This window comes from Bos indicus, chromosome 19 (genome assembly GCF_029378745.1).
Source record: "Bos indicus isolate NIAB-ARS_2022 breed Sahiwal x Tharparkar chromosome 19, NIAB-ARS_B.indTharparkar_mat_pri_1.0, whole genome shotgun sequence".
NCBI lineage: Eukaryota > Metazoa > Chordata > Mammalia > Artiodactyla > Bovidae > Bos > Bos indicus.
In genome coordinates, this window is record NC_091778.1 from 31580702 (window position 1) to 31604987 (window position 24286).

Genomic DNA, 24286 nt, shown 5'->3' on the forward strand with positions numbered 1-24286 from the left:
ATCAGCATAGGCAATGTTATAAACATCATAAGATCATTTTGTACATAAATGTATCTCCGTGTGTGTGTGTGTGTGTGTGTGTAGCAAAATGACTGGAAGAAAGTTACTCTTAACTATTAAGAGTGACTTACTCTTAACTTTTAAGAGTGAGTTACTCTTAACTATTGGTGGTGAGTCTAGGTAATTTTTAAATTTCCTTTTACTTGCATGTATCTTCCCAATTTTCCATAGTGAACATGCATTCCTTTTATTATGGAAAAAGTAAAATTTATCCTTTTAATTTTTAAAATAAGTGGGGCTGGAGGGCTCAGTTGGAATAAAGATGCCACATGTTTCCAGAAAACAAAGTAGCAAACATAACCATCCTCCAGCAGAACCTCCTTTACAAGGGAGCCCCATTGCTCATCCAGGGTTTGGCTTAAACGTGGTAGATTCAAGCACCAAAGGGAGAAGGTGTACTGGGCACACACCTTAAGGGGAAGAGTCGAGCATCACCTGCTCTGACCTTTGTCCCCCTTTTTCTTCCGTTCCTGGACCCAGCTTTGACAGCTCTCCGATAGGCAGAGTCCATCAGTCCGGCTCGCAACTGAGGAATTGGTGAATCGACAGTTGCCACAGGGGTTGGGTGGGCAGAGTGAGTGGCTGCTCTTCCCCTTGGTAAAAGCACACCCTCTCTGGTTCTCCTAGCCCCCCTCACTCCCTGCTTTATCCCTTATACGACAATAACTCCTGCCTTCAAGGAGACACAATTTCTAGACTATCTGTAATGTTGGCCTAATATAGACAAGTGAGCCCCCTTAGGAGGGAGAGATGATTATGAAACCAGACAGCACAGCACACCTCCAGTGAGTCGCTATGACATAAAAATGCCGGCCCAGAATGGCCTGTCTTTAATACGTTAAAGGATGAAAAGTACACTGATTTTTAAACGTAGCCATTCATTTAAAATGAAAACATTCTCTGGGCCAGTGTGTTCTGGCTAAACACAACATGTCTGTGAACCATGGTTTGGTTGCTCAACTAAAAATACAGAAGTTCCAAGTCAGTCAGTCAGAGCTGGGCTTCCTTACCCTCATACATCTATGGCTTAGCGTAATGGCTTAGTCATTAAGTCATGTCTGACTCTTACGACTCCATGGATGGTAGCCCACCAGATGCCTCCATCCATAGGGATTCTCCAGGCAAGAATATTGGAGTGGGTTACCATTTCCTCACCTGGGGGTCTTCCTGACCCAGGGATCAAACCAAATGCTTGTCTTCTGCGTTGGCAGGCAGATTCTTTACCACTGAGCAACTGAACTGAACTCTTTACCACTGAGTCACCAGGGAAGCTCCAACTCATCTGTTCAGCTCAGTTCAGTCGCTCAGTTGTGTCCGACTCTTTGTGACCCCATGGACTGCAGCACACCAGGCTTCCCTGTCCATCACCAACTCCTGGAGCTTATTCAAACTCATGTCCATTGAGTCGGTGATGCCGTCCAACCATCTCATCCTCTGTTGTCCCCTTCTCCTCCTGCCTTTAATCTTTCCCAGCAACCAGGTCTTTTCAAATGAGTCAGTTCTTTGCATCACGCAGCCAAAGTATTGGAGCTTCAGCTTCAGCATTAGTCCTTCCAATGAATATTTAGAACTTATTTCCTTTAGGATGGACTGGTTGGATCTCCTTGCAGTCCAAGAGACTCTCAAGAGTCTTCTCCAACACCACAGTTCAAAAGCATCAATTTTTCGGCACTCAGCTTTCTTGATAGTCCAACTCTCACATCCGTATGTGACTACTGTAAAAAAAACCACAGCTTTGACTAGACAGACCTGTGTAACCCCTTGGAAAATTCTTCTTGGGGATATCTGTTATATCCTAGAAGTAACTTGGTCCATCTAGTTTTGTGTCTCCTGTTAGGAAGGGTGTTGTCCCCTGAAGAAGAGGAAGAGAGTGGAAAAGAACTGAGAACTTCCTCTTTACTGGAGAAAAATCAGGAAAGTTATCTTTGCATATGACAGCAGATAACAATGAGATAAAGAATCAAGGATCTTTTCTCTTCTCCTTAGTTCCAGGCACCATGAAGAATTGACTTCATTTTCTAATCACAACTCTTTTCCAGCCCCCTCCTCATTCTACACCCACCCACATGAGCAGCTCAGGGGTGAACAGAAATTTTCAGATGTTTGATAATACATGTCCTACTTCATTTCATGATGCAGTCACGACTGAAGATATATATTTAGAAATATGTAATCACCCCACCGGAAGGGTTAGCACCCCAGGCATCTGAAATATACTATTTCTTTCGAAATCAAGAGGCTCATAGCCGAGGACTAAAGTGAATGCCAAGCCCTAAGAATTCTCGCAATCACACACACAAAAAAAGAGCTGAGAATGTGTGCTTTCTGCAGCTTTCCTTGTTCTGCCCACCTGTTTCCTGGGGTGGAAAATGTACAGTTACACTCTATAGATTATTATAATTAAGTGGTGTGCGAAATTCGTTTCTTTAAAAATAGCTTCATCGACTCTTCACGGCGTATTTCTGTGAGACAAGTCTACGTGAAAAGCAAGTGAGGATGGTTATTGTTCAGCACGTTTAATTAAGTAAGTATTTCTTTCACCCTTCTGGGAATTAAACATTGAATGGTGAATAAACACAGGGAAATGTGCCCATATTAATTTCTGGTTCACTGCCTCGATTTAAAAGCAGGGTGAAAATCAAGAACGGAGTCCGTGATCTGGAGTCCTTATATGACAAACGAAGCAATTGAAGTTTCACCCTTCACGTGTCCTGTAGGAACTGTTCCAGGAAGAGGCCCTTTTGTGTTTTCTCTCCTCAAGTGTCTCCCTGATGGATTCCAAAATATATCTTCATCTCTCCTCTTTCCTGGAGAAATGTTTCTTTCCCTGACAGTTGCTTCGGTGTGACTCATAAGTAAGAGGGACAGCAACTGGCTTCCTGGGGAGGGGATGTCTTTGCTCACGTCAATGAAGAGTCCAGTGTGGACTCAAACAGTGTTGTCAGCAACTGCTTTCTCTTCTCCATTTCTTTCTTTCTTTTTAAAGTTTATTGCTTCGATGGGCACCCTTTGACAGGCTTTTAAAAACTGTTTTAATGCTGGATTAACAAACAGGCAAAATAGATAAGTAGACGTTTTAAAACTCTTTATTTTATACTGGAGTATAGCCAATTAACAATGTTGTAATAGGGATTCATGGCTGAATCCCTTTGCCGTCCATCTTCATTTCTTGCTCAATTTTCCTTTTTCTTTTTTAAAATTTTTTAACTTTTTGGCTATGCAGTGCAGCATGTGGGATCTTAGTTCCCCAGGGACTGAACCCATGGCCCCTGCTGTGGAAGTGTGGAGTCTTAACCACTGGACCCCCAGGGAATTCCTTTTTGCTCCATTTTCAGATGACTCTTCCCCTCATGGTACCAAGGGGGTCCCATTCAAGTCAGTTCAGTTGCTAAGTCGTATCTGACTCTTTGCAACCCCATGGACTGCAGCATGCCAGGCTTCCCTGTCCTTCACCATCTCCCGGAGTTCGCTTAAACTCATGTCCATTGAGTCAGTGATGCCATCTAACCATCTCATCCTCTGTCCCCTTCTCCTCCTGCCTTCAATCCTTTCCAGCATCAGGATCTTCTCTAATCATTTAGTTCTTCCCTCAGGATCTTCTCTAAAGAGTCAGCTCTTTGCATCAGGTGGCCAAAGTATTGGAACTTCAGCTTCAGCCTCAGTCCTTCCAATGAATATTCAGGATTCATTTCCTTTAGGATTGACTGGTGTGAAGCCCTGCCCTTATCCTTCTAGGTTCAAGTCCAGGAGGAATTAGAAAGACATTATTTATCCCAACAGTCAAACCAAAGCCTTGGGTCTGACTCTGCTCTTTTGATGGAGTCACATGTTGTTTAGTTGCTTAAGTCGTGTCTAACTCTTTTGCTGCCCCATGGATTACAGCCCACCAGGCTCCTCTCTCCATGGGATTTCCCAGGCAAGAATACTGGAGTGGGTTGCCATTTCCTTCTTTGGGGGATCTTCCCGATTAGGGGATTGAACCCACATCTCTTGTGTCTCCTACATGGGCAGATGAATTCTTTACCACTGAGCCACCTGGGAAGCCCCAGTGGAGTCACACGTCCATTGCAAAACTGGTGACTGCCCCGAGGGAATGGAATAATCCTGTTAGCTTAAGCCAAATCACATAGATTCTTTACCCATTGAGCTATGGGGAAGTCCCCCTACTCCAATCCTAGCAAGAATTCTCATTTCTCCTTTTAAGGAAATCTGCTTATCAAGTCACCACTGGCTTTTATCCATCTACAGCTTAGCATTCACATTCTAACCTCTCATTCCTCCAGACTGCCCTGTGTATTCAAAGCCAAGCTCTTGGAATTAAACCAAAGGAGCAACACAACATAAACCTTTTCTCCCCCTTAAGTGCTTGGCTTTCACGATAAAAGAAAAGAAGTAGCATGGCTTTCATCGCTACTGTCTCTGCTCTGTGTTTAAAAACGATTGAGAAATTCAATGGACTGTTTCAGGCTGCGGTCACACTCCCCGAGGCATTAAATGTCACTAACTCACCAAGTAAAAGAGCCGCAGGGCAACATCCAAACACACAGGAATAGAAAACCTCAATTAGTATTTCAAAATGCACCCCCTACTTGCAATTGTTAGCACACGCTATCGGTTTACATGATCAGAAAACCAGACCAGAGAGTGCCAACGGAGTCAAAGATTCCCTGCAACAATAAATCGTGCTGTGAAGAAACCCGTCATTATGAGAACCAAACAGGCGGTCATAATTTCAGGCAAAAATCCATTCAATGGGACATCATCTATATCCTAAAACATTTTTAAAAATCACAAAAAAAGGGAGGACAAAAACTTCCTTAAACAATCCTGTCGTTTCAAAATGTTACCTACAAAGGATCAAAAATCAAGCTGGCTTCAGAATTCTCTCCAACAATGAGTTTTAGGAAACTGTGGGATAATTTCTATATAGCTTTGAACAGAACATGGGTATTATCCTGCAATGGTATACCTCTCTAATTCTGGGCTGGAGATGTGGGTTTGGGGGCCATTAGCAAGGCAATGGCACCCCGCTCCAGTCCTCTTGCCTGGAAAATCCCATGGATGAAGGAGCCTGGTAGGCTGCAGTCCATGGGGTCGCGAAAAGTCGGGCACGACTGAGCGACTTCATTTTCACTTTTCACTTTCATGCATTGGAGAAGGAAATGGCAACCCACTCCAGTGTTCTTGCCTGGAGAATCCCAGCGATGGGGGAGCCTGGTGGGCTGCCGTCTATGGGGTCACACAGAGTCGGACACGACTGCCGCGACTTAGCAGCAGCAGCAGCAGCATAAAGGGAAGAATTGCATACAAGTTCATACAAGGAGAGATTTTAAAGTGATAGGACTAGGAGCTCTGAAAGATGCCACAGCAACACCTACATGGAAGGGATGGGCAAAAAAAGAGTACGAGAAGAAGTGGCTGACAAGAGATTGCTGTCATGGAAGCAAAGAGATCAGTGAATCTGGACTCTCCTAGGTTGAACGGAGCCAAGAAGTCAAGTAAGATAGATCTGATGAGAAAGAAGTCACCAGTAATAGACCTAAGTAAAAATTTGTAAAATTGATCAATTAACATTTTAAAAATATTTGATATTTAATCTTAGAAATCTAATGAATTATAAGCATTTATTCCCAAAGTCCCATGGATAGAGGAACCTGGAGGGCTACAGTCCATGGGATCGCAAAAGAGTTGGAGACAACTCAGCGACTAAACAACAACTGAAATGAACTGCCCCACAATACTCAGAGTACAAGAAATGACACATCCTTTTGTTAGGTAGGTAGAATAGGGAAAAGGAGTCCAAAATGGCGGTGGCTAAAAGACAAGGAAGGTCCGAGGACCAGAGTGAAGACTTCGGGTAGAACAAAAAGAACAAACAGCACTCCTGGCTAAGCCCAATTTGCATAGGGCAGGCCCAGGTGGAGGAAAAAACATATAAAAGGAGGAGCCAAAGCGCTTTCTCTCTGACTCTCTCTCCCTCGTGCATGCGCGCTCTCTCTCTTTCTCTCTCTCTCTTTCTCCCTCCCCACGCACTTCTCCACTCTCTTCTCTTCGAGTCTTGGATTCTCCTCCTATCTTATAAATAAAATAGAGCTGTAACACTGATTTGCTTAAGAGCTGTAGCACGGTTTGTCCAAGACCTGAGAGCTGAGAGCTGTGACGCGCCGAGGGCTTTAATGTCCGTTGCTCCAAATCTTTGTTGTGACGAGACAAAGAACCGAGGAACATACACTCGCGTGACACATTTCTATTGTTTATAATTGTGAAGTATATCATACTTACAAAGAAGTACAGAATTAGGATGTACAGTTTACGTAGAATGATAAAATGAAAACACGTAAGCCAGGTTAAGAAATAAAACATTACCAGGAACATAAAAGCTCTACTATCCCATGTCTCTTTGACCCTAACAAGAAGGGATCAAAATCTAAATTTTGTAATAATCACTCCTTCCCTTTTCTCTAGATGACTACATATATATATCTGAAAATATATTCTTTGTTTCATTTAGGTTGAAACTTCTAATAAATATACTCTAATATACTCATCTGTAACTTGCTTTTTTTTGTTCAACATCATGCTTTTGAGATTCATCCTGTTCATGCGTGCAGCTATAGTCCATTCATTTTTACTGCTGTGTAGTACTTTATTCTATGAATAGGGTGTGTGTGCTCAGTCGCTTCAGTTGTGTCTGACTCTTTGTGATCCCATGGACTATAGCACACTAGGCTCCTCTGTCCATGGAGATTCTCCAGGCAAAAATACTGCAGTAGGTTGCCATGCCCCCCTTCCTGAGGATCTTCCTGAGTGAGGATCAAACCCATATCTCCTGCGTCTTCTGTACTGAGCCATAGGGGAAGCCCCTATGAACAGTACACCATAATTTATTTATACATTCTATCATGGATGAACACTTGGTTTGTTTCCCCTAATTTTGCTATTATGCACAATATAACAATCAATAGTCTTATATGTATCTCCAGCGTGGAGCCCCAAGTAGTCTGGACTCTCCTTCTGTATGTATCTAATATATCTGGCCTATGACTGTCTGACATCTTCACTTAGGGCATTCAAGGTGGCTGGGAGGAGACCATTCTAACAAGTCACGCATGTTCTTTGAATGAAAACGGAATCATTACTTTCAAATATTTGATACAGAAAGGTTGATTTAGATTCAGTATCCACTAGCAGCACACAAGAAATCTCAATATAACATTTGTCAACAAAGAAAAGGAAGAGCTGTTAGATTATGTAAATATAATGTCACCTGTTCACTTTCGAATAACTCTAAAAGGCTTTAAATTTTGCATTACTTGCTTGCATGAAGAAACCTTGTCAATGATGACTATCCAGAATGTACAGAGATCATTATTTAAAAGCGTTACACAGGAATTGCGCCCAGCCATTTCAAGCAAAATATCTGATATACAAAATGCAATGCCTACTGAAGCAAGTTCAAGCCTCTTAAAGAAATGACAATTATTTCATGTGAACAATTACACAGATTCAACATCTTCCTTAATACCTTCATAGTGTCCAGCCTCTCAGAGAGCACCCAGTGGTTCTTATGCCCTGGTATTCACATCCTGGTGTGGTTCTCTTTCACGGGGAATAGGGTGAAAGTCTGTAACTAATGGGATTATTGTAGAAATGACAGTGTGGGACCTTCAAAGCGAATCATTAAGAGACACTGGGACTTGTCTTGCTCTCAGATCACCAGGGCTAGGGGAAGGCAGCCAAGGTGTTATGAAGACATTCAAGCATCCAGGGGAGAGCGCCACATGCTGAGAAACTGCAGCCTCCTGCAGAGAGTTAGCACTGACTTGCCAGTCATGGGCATGAGCCATCTTGGAAGTGGTTCCTCCAGCCCCAGTCAAGCTTTCAGATGATGTAGCCCCTGATGTCATCTTGTCTGAAACACTATGAGACATCCTGAGCCAGAACTATCCAGCCAAACTGATCCCATATTCTTGACCCACTATAAACTGTGTGAGATAATACAATAGTCTATGGCTATTTTAAGATGCTACCTTTGGGGGTAATCTGTTACATAGCAACAGATAACTAACACACTTGTAACTTTTACTTTTCATACCATAATTCCACAACAGAAAGACAATGTTGATTGTTTTCAATAAGTCCCATACAGACATCCCCCTCAATCTCTTTCTAAAATGGAGACAATGTAATGTTCAACAGAAAAAAAAAAAAAAAAGCAAAACCTGACATCGCCAGTGTCCTGGAGCCTTCACTCTCAGACACTTTTGAGTCATCACCACAGGCTTCTGTGTCTATTATTTTATATACTGGGGCAAAGGGACATAGAAAATGAAGGATAAAATGGGTCATGAAGGGGGAGGGGGAGGCAGGAATTTTGTCTGAAGAGTTTATAAGAACTTAATGGCCCTAAATTCTCTCTACACACAAAGCATGAGCAGGACTCACATCTGGAGTTGCCGAGCATGAAAACAATAAGGATGCCTATCTATCTGAAAAATTAAAACCCAACTAAACTATGATATGTGTAAGAAGCCCCCAACATTTCTATTTTTCCCTAATGCTTTTTTCAGAAATGTCAACTATCAAATCCATTTTAAAAATTGTTTCAGTGCTTCTGCTTTGTCCATTCACTCCTGGTTGGTCTGCCTACTGTTTAATCCAGCACTGAGAAAACACACTCTACAAACTTAAAGATTCATGGTGTAAAGTGGACACTCTTAATCACAGCACCTTCCAATCAATCATTTTACTTTCTGGCCACTGGCTTTTCCTGAGGGGCTCTTATTAGCCAAGCCTCCTTGAATAAGTGCTTCTTCTGCTAATATTCCTTGGAAGCCCATTATAAATGTTCTTTTTACCCAGAAAGTCTGCATTCTCAGATTGATGACTAAAGTTAGGCTGGTGGGACAGAGAGGGACTCATTTCAGACCTGCAGGCCTCCAGCTGCACAGGTTGTTCCCTTCCTTGTCCCATTCTCACCTAACAGGCACACAACAGGCCAAGCTCTTTATATCCCGATCATGGAGGACTTGGCAGGTGACAAATGCTAATTTCTGAGGTCAGGGGAGGTGCTTCACATTATATCTTTCTGAAGACAAGATCCAGACATAGACAAGATCCCCATAGGATGGGGAGGCCTTGAAGACACTACATATTTAATAGTGCTTTGCTGCATTTACTGATTGCTGGGACTTGCCTAGAGGTCTGGTGGTTAAGACTGCACGTCCCCCAATGCAGGGGGACTGGGTTCAATCCCTGGCCAGGGAACTAAGATCCCACATGCTGCACAGTGCAGTAAAAAAAAAATTTTTTTTAAAGAACTAACTGCTGCCATACTCACGGAAATTAATGTGATGTCAGAGTTCGAGGCCCCATTTGTCAGATTAAGCACACACTTAAGAAAAGAACAAAGCAGGACAGTAAAACTATTTTACTTTTTCATAATTGGTATTAGAATTCTAAAGCTAAGCTGCCTAATATGACAGCTCCTAGCCACATGTGATTATTTCATTTTAAATTAATTAAAGTTAACTAAAATGAAACATCCAGTTCCCCAGTAACACTGCTGCTGCTGCTAAGTCGCTTCAGTCGTGTCTGACTCTGTGCTACCCCATAGACGGCAGCCCATCAGGCTCCCCCGTCCCTGGGATTCTCCAGGCAAGAACACTGGAGTGGGTTGCCATTTCCTTCTCCACCCCAGTAACACAGCACATTCTAAATGCTCAGTAGCCACACAAGCACTGTTATAAAACATTTCAGTTATCATGGAAAAGCTATAAAAACTTGGGTGAATTCCCTTACATTTGACATTGTTTTACCTTTGCATTACACATTTTGGGAGCAGGTGGGAGAACCATAATACTTTCAGTGACTGAAGACCTCTAAAGAATTTAATGTGACTTTAGCCAGCAGCCTCCTTTACCAGCATTTATACCTTTGATCGCGGCTCCACGTACCTCATCAAAAAGCCATTGCCCTGGACAGTCACAGGCGAGCACCTCGAATCCGCTAGATTAGACTGGAAACCAGCCCCGCCTCAGGTGGTCTCCTAGCAACAGAGACGCGACCCCGCCCCTTCCCTTGCCGAGCCTCTCCTACCTTATTGGCCTTGAGGGGGCGGGACCGGGAGTCAAGTGTCCAATAGGAGGGAAACGGAGGAGGGAGTCCTGGCCGCGTCCCCGTCGCCCGGGAAACCGCGGCATCCTGGTTTGCGCGCGATGCCGAGCGCGGAGGAGCGGGCCTCGCAGGCTGAGGACAACGCGGACGGGGAGCCCGGCGCCGACCCAAGGCTGCGACTCCTGGGGGCCTATGTGGCCCGGAGCCTGCGGCCGCCCGCGGGCGCCTGGGAGCGCTGCGCGGGCTCGGCCGATGCGGGGCAGCTGCTGCACGCCTTCCTGGGACAGGGGGCCGCGGAGGGGCCGCGACCGCTGCTGGTGGTGCGGCCCGGGCCTGGGGGCCTGGCGGTGCGCCTGGGACTGGACGCGGGACCCGAGGCCGGCCCGCCTAGGGCTAAGGGGCTTTTTTTCCTGCGCACCAGCCCTGAGCCGCCAGGCCCCCGCAGCCTCCGCGGGGCAGTGCTGTGCGGGGACCTGCCCGCCGCGCCGCTGGAGCATCTGGCCGCGCTCTTCTCAGAGGTGAGAGTAGGCCCACCGCCCCGCGCTGGCGCCGCTGGGGAGGGGGACGGGAGCAGGGGGCGGGGCCGGAGAACCGGGGCGGGGCCTCGACAGCCGATGGGAGCTGAGTTTGAGGAGCCGCGAGTAAAATGAGATGGGCGGAGCGATGTTGGAGGGGCGGAGCTGGCGGGAAACTAGGACCCTGGGCTGAGCTTGAAATGGAAGCTAGGGGAAATCTGAGCCGGGGTCCTGTCGGAGTCTGGACGTCAGGGAGCTTGCTTCATTCCTGGTCTGTATTCAGGCCAAAGTCAAGGGGAGGCTAGAGTCGGAAGAGGGCCTGGATCCTGACCTCTTTTGGAGGCGCTATCTCTGAATCCCCCCTATATAAACTGGCATCGCAAATGATAGGGAATATTAGACTCAGGGGCATCTCCTATGGATGAAGGAAAAGAGTTAAAAAGAAGAGGTGGTTTGGTTTTGATTTTCATTTCATTCATGAACCGGAGGTCAGCCCTGTGCCCAGGTAAGCAGCTGGGACATCCAGTATATGAAATGCCCAGCAGGCATTTGGACGGGTCCGCCTGGAGCACAGGGAAGGAAGAGCTCTAGGGATTGGGTTACGGGGGCTTTGGTGGCACCACAGCAGAAGACTCGAGAGGGCAGGGGTGCCTGGGAAAGACTTTGGGACATTTAGAACTTTCTGGAATGTGAATAAAAACTTTCCTGAAAGTGAAGTGGATGTGCCTCTGGAGGCTTGATCCCCTGTTGTATCATGTTCCCTGTGATAGGTACTCTGGGGAGCACCAAAGAAATATGACAAGATCCCACCTGTGGACGTCATCATATATATCAAGTATTTAAAGCTAGTAGACTTCCCAGGTGACACAGTGGTAAAGAAGCCAACTGCCATTGTAGGAGTTGTGGGTTCAGTCTTGATCAGGATGATCCCCTGGAGAAGGAAATGGCAATCCACTCCAGTATTCTTGCCTAGAAAATCCCATGGACAGAGGAGCCTGCCGGACTGCAGTCCATGGGATGGAAAAGAGTCGGACACAACTGAGCAACTAAGCGCATGCATGCACGCGTATACACACACACACACAAGGTTGGCCTCAGTGCTTGAACTGGGTACTAGAGGCTCTCTGCTACATCAGGTGTTGGGCCTTTGGTTGCTCCATTAGGAAGCTGTGGGGAGCAGGAGTTCCAGAAAAGGGTCACGGATGACCGAGGAACTCAAGGGGACTTGGGGAAACTAGATTGTTCAGTAGATATGGGAGTATTTCAATATTTTCTTAACCCAATGGCTTTATTGCTGTTTGTTTTCTGAACATTATCCATCCCTGTAGGAATCCAAGCTTGGTTCACAACCCTTCTTAAACAGTGATGATGGGAAGAAGTGCATGAAAATGAATTCACCGTTACCAAATGGGAAAGGGAGGAGGGATAAATTAGGAGTTTGGGATTAAGAGATTAACTATATATAAAATAGATAACCACCAGGGACCTAATGTATGGCACATCGAACTATACTCAGTATCTTATAATAACCTATAATGGAGAAGAATCTAAAAAAGAATATATATATATATATATATATAGGCTTCCCAGGTGGTGCTAGTGGTAAAGAACCTGCTAGCCAATGCAGGAGACGTCAGAGACCCGGGTTCAATCCCTGGGTCAGAAAGATCCCCTGGAGGAGAGCATGGCAACCCACTCTAGTATTCTTGCCTGGAGAATTCCCATGGACAGGGGAGCCTGGCAGACTCAGAGTGTCACAGAGTCTGACATGACTGAAGCAACTTAGCATACACACATGCATATATATATATATATATATATATATATATATCTCATTTTGCTGTGTACCAGAACGGAAACTAAAACAATATTGCAAGTCAACTATTCTTCAACAAAAAGAAAAAAAAGAAGATAAACAAAATGCAAAATAGATGAATAGATTTTAAATTTACAGAATAAAAAAGGTTTACTGATATGGAAAAAGAAGTGCTGTTGGGTTCGTATGACAGACAGATGCATGTGGTCTGAGAGCCCTTCGTGTTCACCTCCATTGCTGAACTGGCTCCTGAACAAGGAAATGGATTAGGATAAACAGAGAGCAGGGTAACTTGAACAAAGGTTCAGAGATGGAGCTACACCTAATGTATGTAGAGGACAGCGGGTCATGGCCAAGGAAATGCAGTCCAACCGGAAAAAGTAATTTTAAGATACTTCAGACTCTTAGGGACTTGCCTGGTGGTCCAGTGGTTAAGACACCATGCTTCCAGTGCAGGCAGCATGGGCTCCATCCCTGCTTGGTGAACAAAGATCTCCCATGCCATGTAGCGTGGCCAAAAAGTAAAAAAAAAAAAAAAAAAACTTCAGACTCTTAAATGTTTGAGAATTTTTGTTGGTGAATTGAAAGAGGCTGGAAACAATGTTCATCCGTGAGGTACTGGGTGAACAAATTAAGGTCCATCTATAATTAAAGGGAACGACTGATATGAGACAGCCCTTAATTTTCTCTTTATTGTGAAAACATTAAATTCACTCTCACAACAATTTCCAACCTCTTACCCATCACCGTGCAACAAATCTCCATCACCCACCGATTGTGCATGGCTAAAAATCTCCAATCATGAGTAACTCCCACCTCCCCCACCCTCAACCCCTGGCAGCCACATTCTATTTTCTGTGTCTGTTAACTCAACCTCTCCAGGTGCCTGACAGAAGTGGAATCAAGTAGTATTTGTCCTTATCTGACTGGCTCATTTCACTCAGCAGACTGTCGTCAAGGAGGTTCATTCTCAAGGTAGCACTGTGATGGACTTGCTTTCCTTTTTAAAGCTGAGTAGTATCCCATTGTATGTATATATATTTTTTCTTTATCCCACTAATCCAGGGATGGACAGTTAGGTTCCTTTCACCTCCTGGCTATTGTGGATAATGCTAAGATTTAAGATAAGTTTTTAAAGGTGCAGAAAGGTATGCTACCATTTCTGCTAAAAAGAAAAGGGAGGGAGGGAAGAAAAAAACTTTATTTAGAGAGTAATCCCTAGGCGGGAGGAAATGGGCAACTCAGGGAGGTACAGGGATAGACTGAAGACTTGATTTCTACTGTAAAGCTTTTGTACTTAAAAAAATTTGCACCATGTAAATGTGTTATCTGTTTTAAAAAATCGAAATAAAATATTTTTAAAAATATCTCAGGCCTTTACTTGAATTTCTCAAAACCTCTCAACAGCAGTCCCTGGGCCACACAACCCACCCCCTCCAGTCCACTTCTTTCACACTCCCCAAAGAGGATCCAGGGCTAATTCAGGATCTTGCTCATCTCAGTCTCCCGAGCCCCTTCTCCCCTCCCAGCTGTCCTGCCCAGTCTCATCTCCACCTTTGGCTATGAGCTCCCCTCTCCTAATACCTTCCCATAAAACTGCACTAAAGCCAAAATGTCCCCAAGCCATAAACTATAACTTTGTTTTTGCCCCATTACACCAATACAAGGTAAAAAACAAATAACATCCAGGAAGCGTTTGGAGAAAGAAGTTAGGGAATATGGTAACCAGCCCTCCTGCTCCCTTTCTTGTTCCTCTCTGTCCCTTTATTCACTGCAGCCAGCCAGGTTTCCTTTCCTAGGGCTATGGAGCTCGGATACTGTGTTGGAAGTTTGCGGTTTGGGAGAGGGAGTGTTACACATCCTTTCCAATCAGGTGTCCAGTCGGGGGGACCTCCATCTGGGTCCTTCCCTTGTCCAGTGCCGGCTAGTGCCAAGTAAAGGAAAACAGGTTCAGCAGAAGTGGGAGAGGTACGGCTCTGACACAGCCCACGTTCTATCCAGGTGGGGAGTGGGGTGTCCCGCACGGCGCACGGTGGACAGCGAGGGCGGGGCTGAGTGGGAGGAGCAGGCATGCGCAGAGTCTCGTGCGTGGTGGACGCATCGTGGGTGGCGGCCCTCGGCCATTTTGGACTTTTCTTGGTTCTAGTAGTTTCTGTACTTTTCTCCCTGGCTATTTCTGAAGATTCTGCCTTAGTTCCTGTTAACTCATTGTTGACTGGGGGATTTTTGAAGAAACTAATGCCCGTGGCCGGCAATTTTATTTCAGCAGGCCAAAAATTAATTCTGTCATTTTCCTAACTCTCTGTGGGTTACTATATTCAGTATAGGCACACGTGTAAAGTCTTCTAATTTTTCATGTTGTCTTCAGTCCACTGTTCTGTAGAAGCAAAGGAGCGTCCTCCAGCACCGTGAGTTTAATTGTTACTTTCAGTATCAGAATCAATCACTTAAGGTTTTTTTGTTGGTCTAATATTCACATCGTGTGAATCAGAACTATATTCTGAAGAACTGGTATTTTCAGAGACACTATTATATATGTCGTTCAGATAGTCAGGGAGCGTATATGCATAAAATTCACCGAAAAAATTACTCTTCACTCAAAATTTCGCCATGCGCCACCTTTGAAAATTTCACATTTAGAATATACACAAGATTGGAACAAAGCACTAACGGAGCAAAATGTGAATGATAACGACATTCATAAGTTGTATCATAAACCCTTGATCAATTTTAAGCTCTTAACAAGTCCACGTGGTGATGTTAATTGTATCACTCTCTAAAAACATACTGATAGGTTTTCGGTCAATAACGTTGGGGTAACAAAAGACATGTTAATACGTCTCTAGTCAGTAATGTGTTAAGCAAGTACAGCTGTAGATGAATGGGTTGGGAGCCAGAAAGGGGAGGCTGTAGGTTGGTTTTCTGTAGAAGTGTGGGTCTCCCTTGGTCTCAGCCTGCTATGATTTGGAGCAGGGCTTGCGTTCCCCGCCAGAGCCTGGGCTGGGTGGTGGCAGTGAAAGCCCCAGTGGTCAGTGACAAAGGGCCCTGGCCCTCTGACTTTGCAGAAAAGAATTCCCCAAAGACCGTAAGTAGTGAAGCAAGTAAAGTATTTACTAAGAGGAAAAGAGTACAGTACATGTGGATAGACACACTGATGGACTCAGGGAGAGAGTCACTGAATCACACCCTCGTGGCAGTTTGGAATAACTTGCATGGGATATTTCTTCCAGGTTTCCCTTGGCCAGTCATTTTGATTTGACTGGTTCACTGCCCATATTTGGTTTATCTCAGGATCCTCTCACGTGTGTCCAAGCATCCGTTAGCCAAGATGGATTCTACCAAAAAGGCATGTGGGTAGAACATCCCTAGGCATAACTCCTCTTTGGGCTTGACGGAGCCTTTTCTGCGCACACGAGGTCTGGGAAGTTGCCTGACTTCCGGAAGAAGAAACATACAATCTGTGCAGGGTCCAGCCTCCTCCCTTAATTGCCCTGCTGTTCTCATCTTGGAGTTTCAGTCCACAGGAAATGAATCTCCAATAGATTTACCCCCACTCCCCCAGGGCAGGGGGTGGGGGGCATCTGACTTCTGCCTCAGGTCCTTTTCCCCAGACAGGAGCGTGGATTAGGAGTCTGGCGGATCCAGGTTCCAATCCCTTGTTCTGTCAGATTTCTGTAGTGTGATGTGAACTCCCCTCAGTCAGAATCAACACACCTTGCAGGCTTTTCATGAAATTCAAAATAATTTATCAAGATACTTGAAACAGAGTATGTTAGCATCCCCAAATCCAAACTCATACTCCTTGCCACACGGCAGGCTGATAAATCAAGAGAGAAGACACTGGGGCAAGGAATAGTGACTCTATTAGAAAGCTGGCAGTTTGAGATGATGGACTGGCAGAACCCTTTTCCAAGGGAGAATTTAGGCTTCTTTCTACTAAAAGGGGAGGGAGTATGGCTGTTCATTGCAAATTCTTGGTGCCTGAATCCTTTATTCTTGCAGATGTCCAAGTGGGTCTGGTCACATTGTAAGCCTCCAACTGGACAATTATTATTCTCTGTTCTGCAATTTTTTATTATACCTTGAAAGGTCAGGCTTGGGAGGCAGAGCCTTGTGAACGGACTGTCATGTGTATTTCTGGCTGTGGGCAACTTCCTTTTATTAATACAAAGAGGCAGAGCCAACATGACTAAGACAGGCAAGAGAGTACAAAGATAGAGTAAAAGGAACTGAACCCACGTAGAGTCAGGTTTCTTCTCTGTTACGTTGGGCTTCCCAGGTGGTGCTAGTGGTAAAGAATCCGCCTGCCAGTGCGAGAGAGGCAAGAGATGTGCATTCAGTCCTTGGGTCAGGAAGATCCCCTGAGGAAGGAAATGGCAACCCACTCCAGGATTCTTGCCTGGGAAATCCTCTGTCCAAGGGATTTTCCTCCGTGGGAAAGACTGGTGTCTCAAAGAGTTAGATGTGACTGAAAACAAGTTGTTACATTAGTTGTAGGTTTTCCTTACAAATGACAAGAATTATTGTCACTCTACATCCCACTTAAAAGCTTCCTTACTTCTCTGACCCCTCCTTGTCACCTGCTCTAACCCAAACTCATCTCTTCCCAAGGATTCATCCCTTCTACCTCTGAGCCTGGAGGTGGGACAGGTAACCTTGCTCCTACTTGCTGCTTCTAGATTCAAGTCAAAAAATATCCAGCTTGAAGCTGATGCCATTAGACAAAGCTACCCTCTCCCCCCATTGCTGTGTCATAAACTAATGGCACTGCCTTCATTTCCCCATGATTGGGCTCCCACACACTGTGACTTTCCTCAGCTTTGCTCCTGTATTAACATGTGGCTATATCAATGGATAGCGGGCTTCCCTGGTGGCTCAGTGGTAAGGAATCTGCCTGCCAATGCAGGAGATGAGGGTTTGATCCCTGGTCCAGGAAGAACACCTGGAGAAGGAAATCGCAACCCACTCCAGTATTCTTGCCTGGAAAGTCCCATGGACAGAGGAGCCTGGTGGGCTACAGTCTATGGGTCAAAAGAAGAGTTGGACATGACTTAGCAACTGAGCTCAAGTGTGTGTGCACACACACACACACGTACACACACATATTACCCAAATACTGATATAACAAAATATAGTAATAAAGTCTAAACTGGCAATAAAATAAGTAGATAAAATAAATACATAAATAAAATGGCCTCTGAGATCATGCTTACCTGCATTTGTCCTGCTTTTTTTTTTTTTTTTTTTTTTTTGCCTCTTGGCCTTTGTGACAATTTCAGTTGCTTATATTCACCCTGTGATGAGGAAGGGATTCTTGCCCTAGGGTTCTGGACATGGCTGAACACACAACACTGGACATATGACACTGCTCACAGGTTATTATCAGAGATACAGTCCAGAGGAGGAGGACCCTGTGCCAGGCAGGGCCACATAGGGATTGCATGTGGGAACAGAGTGAACGACCAGGAAGTGTGGGAGACAAGCTTTGTACTCTCCAGAGGGTATGGGGCCCACAGGTTCCTGGAGGAGGATGGGATTGGCTTGGGGGAATATTCTTTTGGCTGGCAAGGAACAGAAGCCCACTCCCCAGGGATGAGAAGCAGATGTGCCTGGTGCCCTTGATAAACAGGGATGTTGGATGAGGGACCTTCTCTGCGGGAGCAGAATGGGTAGGGAAACTTGTGACGACTGGTTATTGCAGCTGCCCCCCACCCCCAATTTTACCAGATGTCAAGGCAGTACATGATGTTTATTTCATAATGTTAGGTATTAGCTGTTAGGTCTTAGCAGACAGGGAGACCTGCAAAAGGTCGTGCATAGCTCTCTCGACCTTTCTCAGAATAGTCTTCCTTTAAAAAAAAAATTTTTGTATTGGGGTATTATAGCTAATTAGGGCTTCCCTGATAGCTCAGTTGGTAAAGAAACCACCTGCAATGCAGGAGACCCCAGTTCCATTCCTGGATCAGGAAAATCCACTGGAGAAGGGAAAGGCTACCCACTCCAGTATTCTTGGACTTCCCTTGTGGCTCAGCTGGTAAAGAAACCTCCTGCAATGGAGGAGACCTGGATTGGGAAGAACTCCTAGAGAAGGGAAAGGCTACCCACTCCAGTATTCTGGCTTAAAGAGTTCCATGGACTGTATAGTCCATGGGGTTGAAAAAAGTCAGGCATGACTGAGCAACTTTCACTTCATAACTGATTAACTGCTGAAGCTTCAATACTCTGACCACCTGATGTGAAGAACCAACTCATTGGAAAAGACCCTGATCCTGGGAAATATTGAAGGAAAAAGGAGAAGGGGGTGGTAGAGGATGAGATGGTTGGATGGCATCACTGACTCAATGGGTGTGAATCTGACCAAACTCTGAGAGCTAGTGAAGGACTGGTTAACAACGCTGTCATAGTTTCAGGTGGACGGCAAAGGGACTCAGCCATACATATACATGTATCCATGCTCCCTCAAGCTCCCCTCCCATCCAGGCTGCCACGTAACATTGAGCAGAGTTCCCTGTGCTACACAGTAGGTCCTTGTCGGTGGTTATTGTTTAGTTGCTAAGTTGTGTCCAGCTCTTTTGACCCCATGGACTGTAGCCTGCCAGTCTCCTCTATACATAGGATTTCCCAGGCAAGAATACTGTAGTGAGTTGCCATTTCCTTCTCCAGGGGATCTTCCTGATGCAGGGATCAAACCTGTGTCTCCTACTTGGCAGGCAGATTCTTTACCACTGAGCCACCTGGGAAGCCCCCTTGTTGATTATCCCTTCTAAATATAGGAGTGGGTACACATTGATCCCAAACTGCCTAACTTCCCCCGCCCCAGATAGTCCTTCTTTAGGGTTTCAGAAGTTGCCCACCTTTGTTTCCCGTGCACATCTGTTCCAGGTTGTCATCCCTGTCCTGGCCAATGAGAAGAACCACCTAGACTGGCCCCACGTGGTTTGTCAAGATGTCCAGCGGCATGCCTACAGCCTCCAGGGTGACCTTCTGGTTCTCCTTGAGCAAGCGAAGGGAAAAACCCTGCTGCCCCTTCCAGTCGGCTCAGAAAACATGGGCTCTGAGGGTTCTGAAATCGAGGCCACGTAAGTACCGCCAGGCTGGCCATATGGGTCTCGGAGATAGGGGAGATGCCGGTTTATCTGAATGTTTTCTCTACGACTTTTCTGTCCCTGACTCTGCACGTCTCCTTCTTCTGCACACAAGCCCACTGTTGGCCAGCATCCTCAGACTGTGTGTTCCATGCTGATTACCACCCTCACCAGTACCCCCACCCAAGTCTCTCAAGGCTATCACGGCAACGTGGCCTTCTTTCTGCTCAGAACTATCTGAGAACTGAGAGCAGCCACACTGATTCCAGAGTTTCCCTTATCAGGACCGTGTCTCATCGTTGGCAGAGACCCAGGTCCAGTCTGGGAGACAGCACGCCTCTTCCCAGCATTTACTCAGCACATCATGTCGCTGTCCAGACCCTCTACCAGCAGCAGCTGGAGAGTGTTTTCAGGTCCTGGGGACATTTTTTTTTTCCCCAAGTAGAAACAAATCAGCTTTGTCGAAGTTTGAGGTCCTTGCCTTCTGTGACTGCAGAGGCATTAAACCCCATGGCCCTTCTCCTTATAGGAGTGATACCCACTGTCAGCTTCCACTTACCATTCCAGCCCTGAGCTATCTTTGCTTCTGTTCTGTGGGGATTTTCTTCTTTTTCTTTAGAGTCAGGCTATGTACCTAAAATAATATGTATATTTTTTAATTGTCTTCTAGTAAGCATTCTGTATGTTTGTGGCAACAGTCCACTTTCCTTCACGCGTTCAGTCTGCCACATTGCTGGGACTTTGCAAACGTATTGTCTGTTCAGGGCCCATGATTTGATCTGCAGAATGAGTAATGCATGGGATAGAAATATACTTTACAGTGAGTTTTTTCATATTGGAAGTAATATGCTATGTATATAATTTGAAGCAATCCCAGTTAACTGGAAAACTTATAGGGGCTTCATAAAAATATACAATTTTCGAAATAAATACCTTCAAACGACCATTCTTCTGTTCCTTCTCTCTTTGAATATAACAACATTCAGTGTGAATGTATAATCATTGTGGTGTTTGTCTCCCTTTGTTCAAATTTGATAATTTCCCAAGAGGCTGGATCGTATTACTGGGAGGTGAGTATCTTCTACCTTTAATATCATCCATAATCACTTGTGCCATATCATTGCTCAGCAAATATGAACTTAATTAAATGAAGCGAAGGTGGATTTCTGGCATGAAAAATGCAAATGACAGATTCTCTGTCACCTGTGTCCTGTGTTCTCGGCATGCCTGTGTGTGTGCTAAGCCACTTCAGTCGTGTCCAACTTTTGCGACGCCATGGACTGTAGCCCTCCAGGCTCCTCTGTCCATGGGAGGCTCCAGGCAAGAATACTGGAGTAGGGTTGCTGTGCCCTCCTCCAGGGGATCTTCCCCACCCGGGGATTGAACCCCTGTCTCTTACATCTCCTGCATTGGCGGTGGGTTCTTTACCACTAGTGCCATGAACAGCTGTCAGTTCAGACTGTATGAAAAGGCAAACCAGAATGTATTTTTGATTTTTAATCCTTTCCAAACATCCCTAGTTAGTTTATTTTAAAGACGTATGAGGGACAACACATGGGAATTCCATCTTCACTGGAAAAGTGAGGACAATAGTAATGTTCAGACATCTGACAACTTGCCTGATGGAGGAGGAAGTAACCTGTTTCTTCTTGCTGAGGCGGTCAGAACTGAGACCAGATGAGGGACTAGCAGGGAGATGAACCTGGTCCTGGGTAGAGACAAACTCTTTCCCAAGGACAGCTGATCTTCCCAAAGAATGCACTGCCTCATCAAGCAGGGAGCTGGCTGGCATTGGTGGGACTCAAGGGTTGGGGCTTCCCTGGTGGCTCAGATGGTAAAGAATCCACCTGCAGTATGAGAGACCCGCATTAGTCCCTGGGTCCCGAAGATCCTATAGAGAAGGGAATGGCTACTCAATCTAGTATTCTTGCCTGGATAATTCCACGGACAGAGGAGCCTGGCGAGCTACAGCCCATGGGGTCACAAAGAGTTGAACACAACTGAAGTGACATAGCCCATAGAGTTAAGCTCTTCCCTGCATCCCAGGAGACTTGTCTCTTTCGCAGCTTGGATTCTACGGACAAGTCCATCATCTATGCCATTGAGTCTGCAGTGATCCAGTGGAGCCACCAAATCCAGCTGGTGCTCAAGAGAGAGTCTTCGCAGCCGCTCCTCCAGGGGGAGAACCCTACCCCACAGGTGGAGCTGGAGTTCTGGAGGACCAGGTGGGCACAGAAACGCCTCAAGAAACGAGGCGTGACCGTTGAACCTTGGCGAGAGTGTCACCTCCCAGTACACAGAAGAGCTGCCTTGACTCAAATGACACTAAACTGTTGGCTCTAGGGCTGATGAGAGAAGCCTGGGGGTGGGACCGGACTCAGTAGCCACCTCCCCCAGCCCATTTCCACAAATGGCTCCAGCCCCGTTTGTGTCCCATGCCAAGATACCCCATCCTCTTGCCTGGTTTCCTGACCACTCTGCTGACCTACTGTGGGGCCCTTCTCCAGCAGCCTTTCTCTGACAACACCTCTCTCACCCCACCCAACACCTCACTGTGAGAGCTAATGACCTCCAGCTGCTGAGCTTCTGAGCTACCAGATGGTCAGCAGTGTTCCCTGCTGTTACCTCCTACAACTGCTCCTTTGAACCTGTGTCCAGACTGAGGCTCTTGCCCTTGCTATTCTGGGAACAGAGGCCCTGGCTCTTTGGACTAGAGCATGGCCTCTGCGGAAGCACCCCAAGGCAGACCTCCTCTCTCCGTCTATCTGAAAGCCAGTCATGGCAGCATGACTGTGTTCCCTGACGTTGTTCTGGACTGATGCTTCTCCTTGTGTTGCAGGTGTGAAGATCTGGAATACATTTATAATCAGCTGAGAATGATAAAGAGGAGGGGCATGGTGGGACTTCTGGATAAGCTTCAGAGCAGCTACTTTCCAGCTTTCCAAGCCATGTTCCGAGACATTGGAGCAGGTGAGGATCCACAAGTATTTTCATACACGGACTCAACTTTCTTATTTAGTGCCGGATTATCTTCCTCTCTGATTTCAGCAGCTTCTAGTCCTCACAGCCCTCCGACCTGAGATGGTTTAGCACATTGGCAAGAATACCAAACCTAGAAACAGGAAAGTAGCCACCCTGTTCTATATTTGCATTTCTAGAGCTCTGAGACCCTGGCAGAGTCACCTAACTTCTCTGAGCTTTTGCGTGTAATGCATACGCTTGCCGCCTGCTTCCCTGGGCTGCTGGGAGAGGATGTAAGTGTGAGTTCTTTGCTGACTGTAAATCATAATCCCTCACCTCTGGAGTTCATGTCCTTCCACCCCCAGCTCCTCGGAAAGTCTCTGTTCCATTTCTACCTCCATTCTGCTTTTTCTTTTCCTACTTGTGTCAGATGGGACTGCAGTTTCCTGGTCATCTGAGCACCAGAAAAGATTGGCCCTTGTCAAAACTGCAAATCCAGCAGAGTCTATACTTAGAAGTAGGTAAATCCTTTCAGGGCTCCCTCTCCCCTCATCAGTGCACTTCACTTCTTTCTCCTCTCAAACCTCCTCCGGGCTCTTGGGTATTGTAGGTTGAAATATGCTTCTAAAGGTGTTTGCAATTTCATGCTATTTAAGATTAATCTCCGGAGAAGGCTCTGGCACCCCACTCTAGTACTCTTGCCTGGAAAATCCCGTGGATGGGGGAGCCTGGTAGGCTGCAGTTCATGGGGTCGTTAAGAGTCGGACATGACTGAGCGACTTCACTTTCACTTTTCACTTTCATGCTTTGGAGAAGGAAATGGCAACCCACTCCAGTGTTCCTGCCTGGAGAATCCCAGGGACGGGGGAGTCTGGTGGGCTGCCGTCTCTGGGGTTGCACAGAGTCGGACACGACTGAAGCAACTTAGCAGCAGCAGCAGCAGCAAGGTTAATCTCAGCAGTGATTCTCAAGTGCTTTTTCTCTATCAGAACTCTTTCTTTAAATGCAACCTCTTGTGTCAATCCAGAATGTAAAACTTGCCAAGGTGTATTTGCTGTGCTAAAGAGGGAGTGTCCTGTGTCCAGAGCCCACTGGTGGAACCCTGTCGCACCTTCTCTTCCTTATGGTGTGGGGTTTGGAAACCATGCAGATGAAGGAATAAAAGCACCGGTGGTGGAGTTTCTGACTTGTGCTTTATAACAGAGAATAGCTGGCTTAAGGAGCTGGTCTCTGGGGTCCTTCCGGACCCTAATTTCTCATCCCAGAGGCCCTCTGCCAGCACCTAGAGCTGGCTTAGAATGGGGTTCCTACTGGGGCCCCAGTCTGTTGCTTCTCTGAGAGGTTTTGTGTCTCAGAGCAATCAAATGTTGTTCCCAATTTATACTCCAATTCAAATGAGGTAGTGTCCCCAGAAGTGATCTGTGTACCACTGTTAGTATGAGAGAGAGCTGGGGTAGATGTCTGGGCAGGTGTATTTTATTTTTTATGTTTTAAATTTAATTTAGTTAATTTATTTTTTAAATTGGAAGATAATTTCTTTACAGCGTTGTGTTAGTTTCTGCTGTTCAACATGCATCAGCTGTATGTATACATATATCTCCTCCCTCTTGAGCCTCCCTCCTAACCTCCTCCCCATCACACCCCTCTAGGTCATCACAGAGCACCCAGCTGAGCTCCCTGTGCCGGACAGCAGCTTCCCACTAGCTGTCTGTTTTACACATGGCAGTGGATAT

General features: G+C 45.8%; 1 protein-coding gene and 1 long non-coding RNA gene across 8 annotated transcripts in view; one reads left to right on the forward strand and one right to left on the reverse strand.

The window, feature by feature from the left end:
* LOC109574558 (uncharacterized) overlaps nucleotides 1-10102 on the reverse strand; it is a 148991-nt gene extending 138889 nt beyond the window's left edge. Inside the window, exon 1 of the long non-coding RNA XR_002183107.2 lies at nucleotides 10017-10102. This is a non-coding gene — a long non-coding RNA (uncharacterized lncRNA). The remainder of the gene's footprint in view (nucleotides 1-10016) is intronic.
* A 153-nt stretch (nucleotides 10103-10255) lies between these two features.
* The window catches only part of DNAH9 (dynein axonemal heavy chain 9), a 285075-nt gene continuing 271044 nt past the window's right edge, over nucleotides 10256-24286 (forward strand). For 2 of the 7 annotated variants that reach the window (XM_070773102.1, XM_070773104.1), the window contains exons 1-4: nucleotides 10260-10694; nucleotides 19390-19586; nucleotides 21659-21817; nucleotides 22432-22562. In XM_070773102.1, coding sequence (XP_070629203.1) covers nucleotides 10278-10694; nucleotides 19390-19586; nucleotides 21659-21817; nucleotides 22432-22562 — 904 coding nt within the window. In that variant the 5' untranslated portion in view covers nucleotides 10260-10277. Of the gene's footprint in view, nucleotides 10695-14627; nucleotides 14916-19389; nucleotides 19587-21658; nucleotides 21818-22431; nucleotides 22563-24286 lie in introns of those variants that run through there. The other 5 variants (XM_070773101.1, XM_070773103.1, XM_070773106.1 and 2 more) reach the window with 4 other exon arrangements.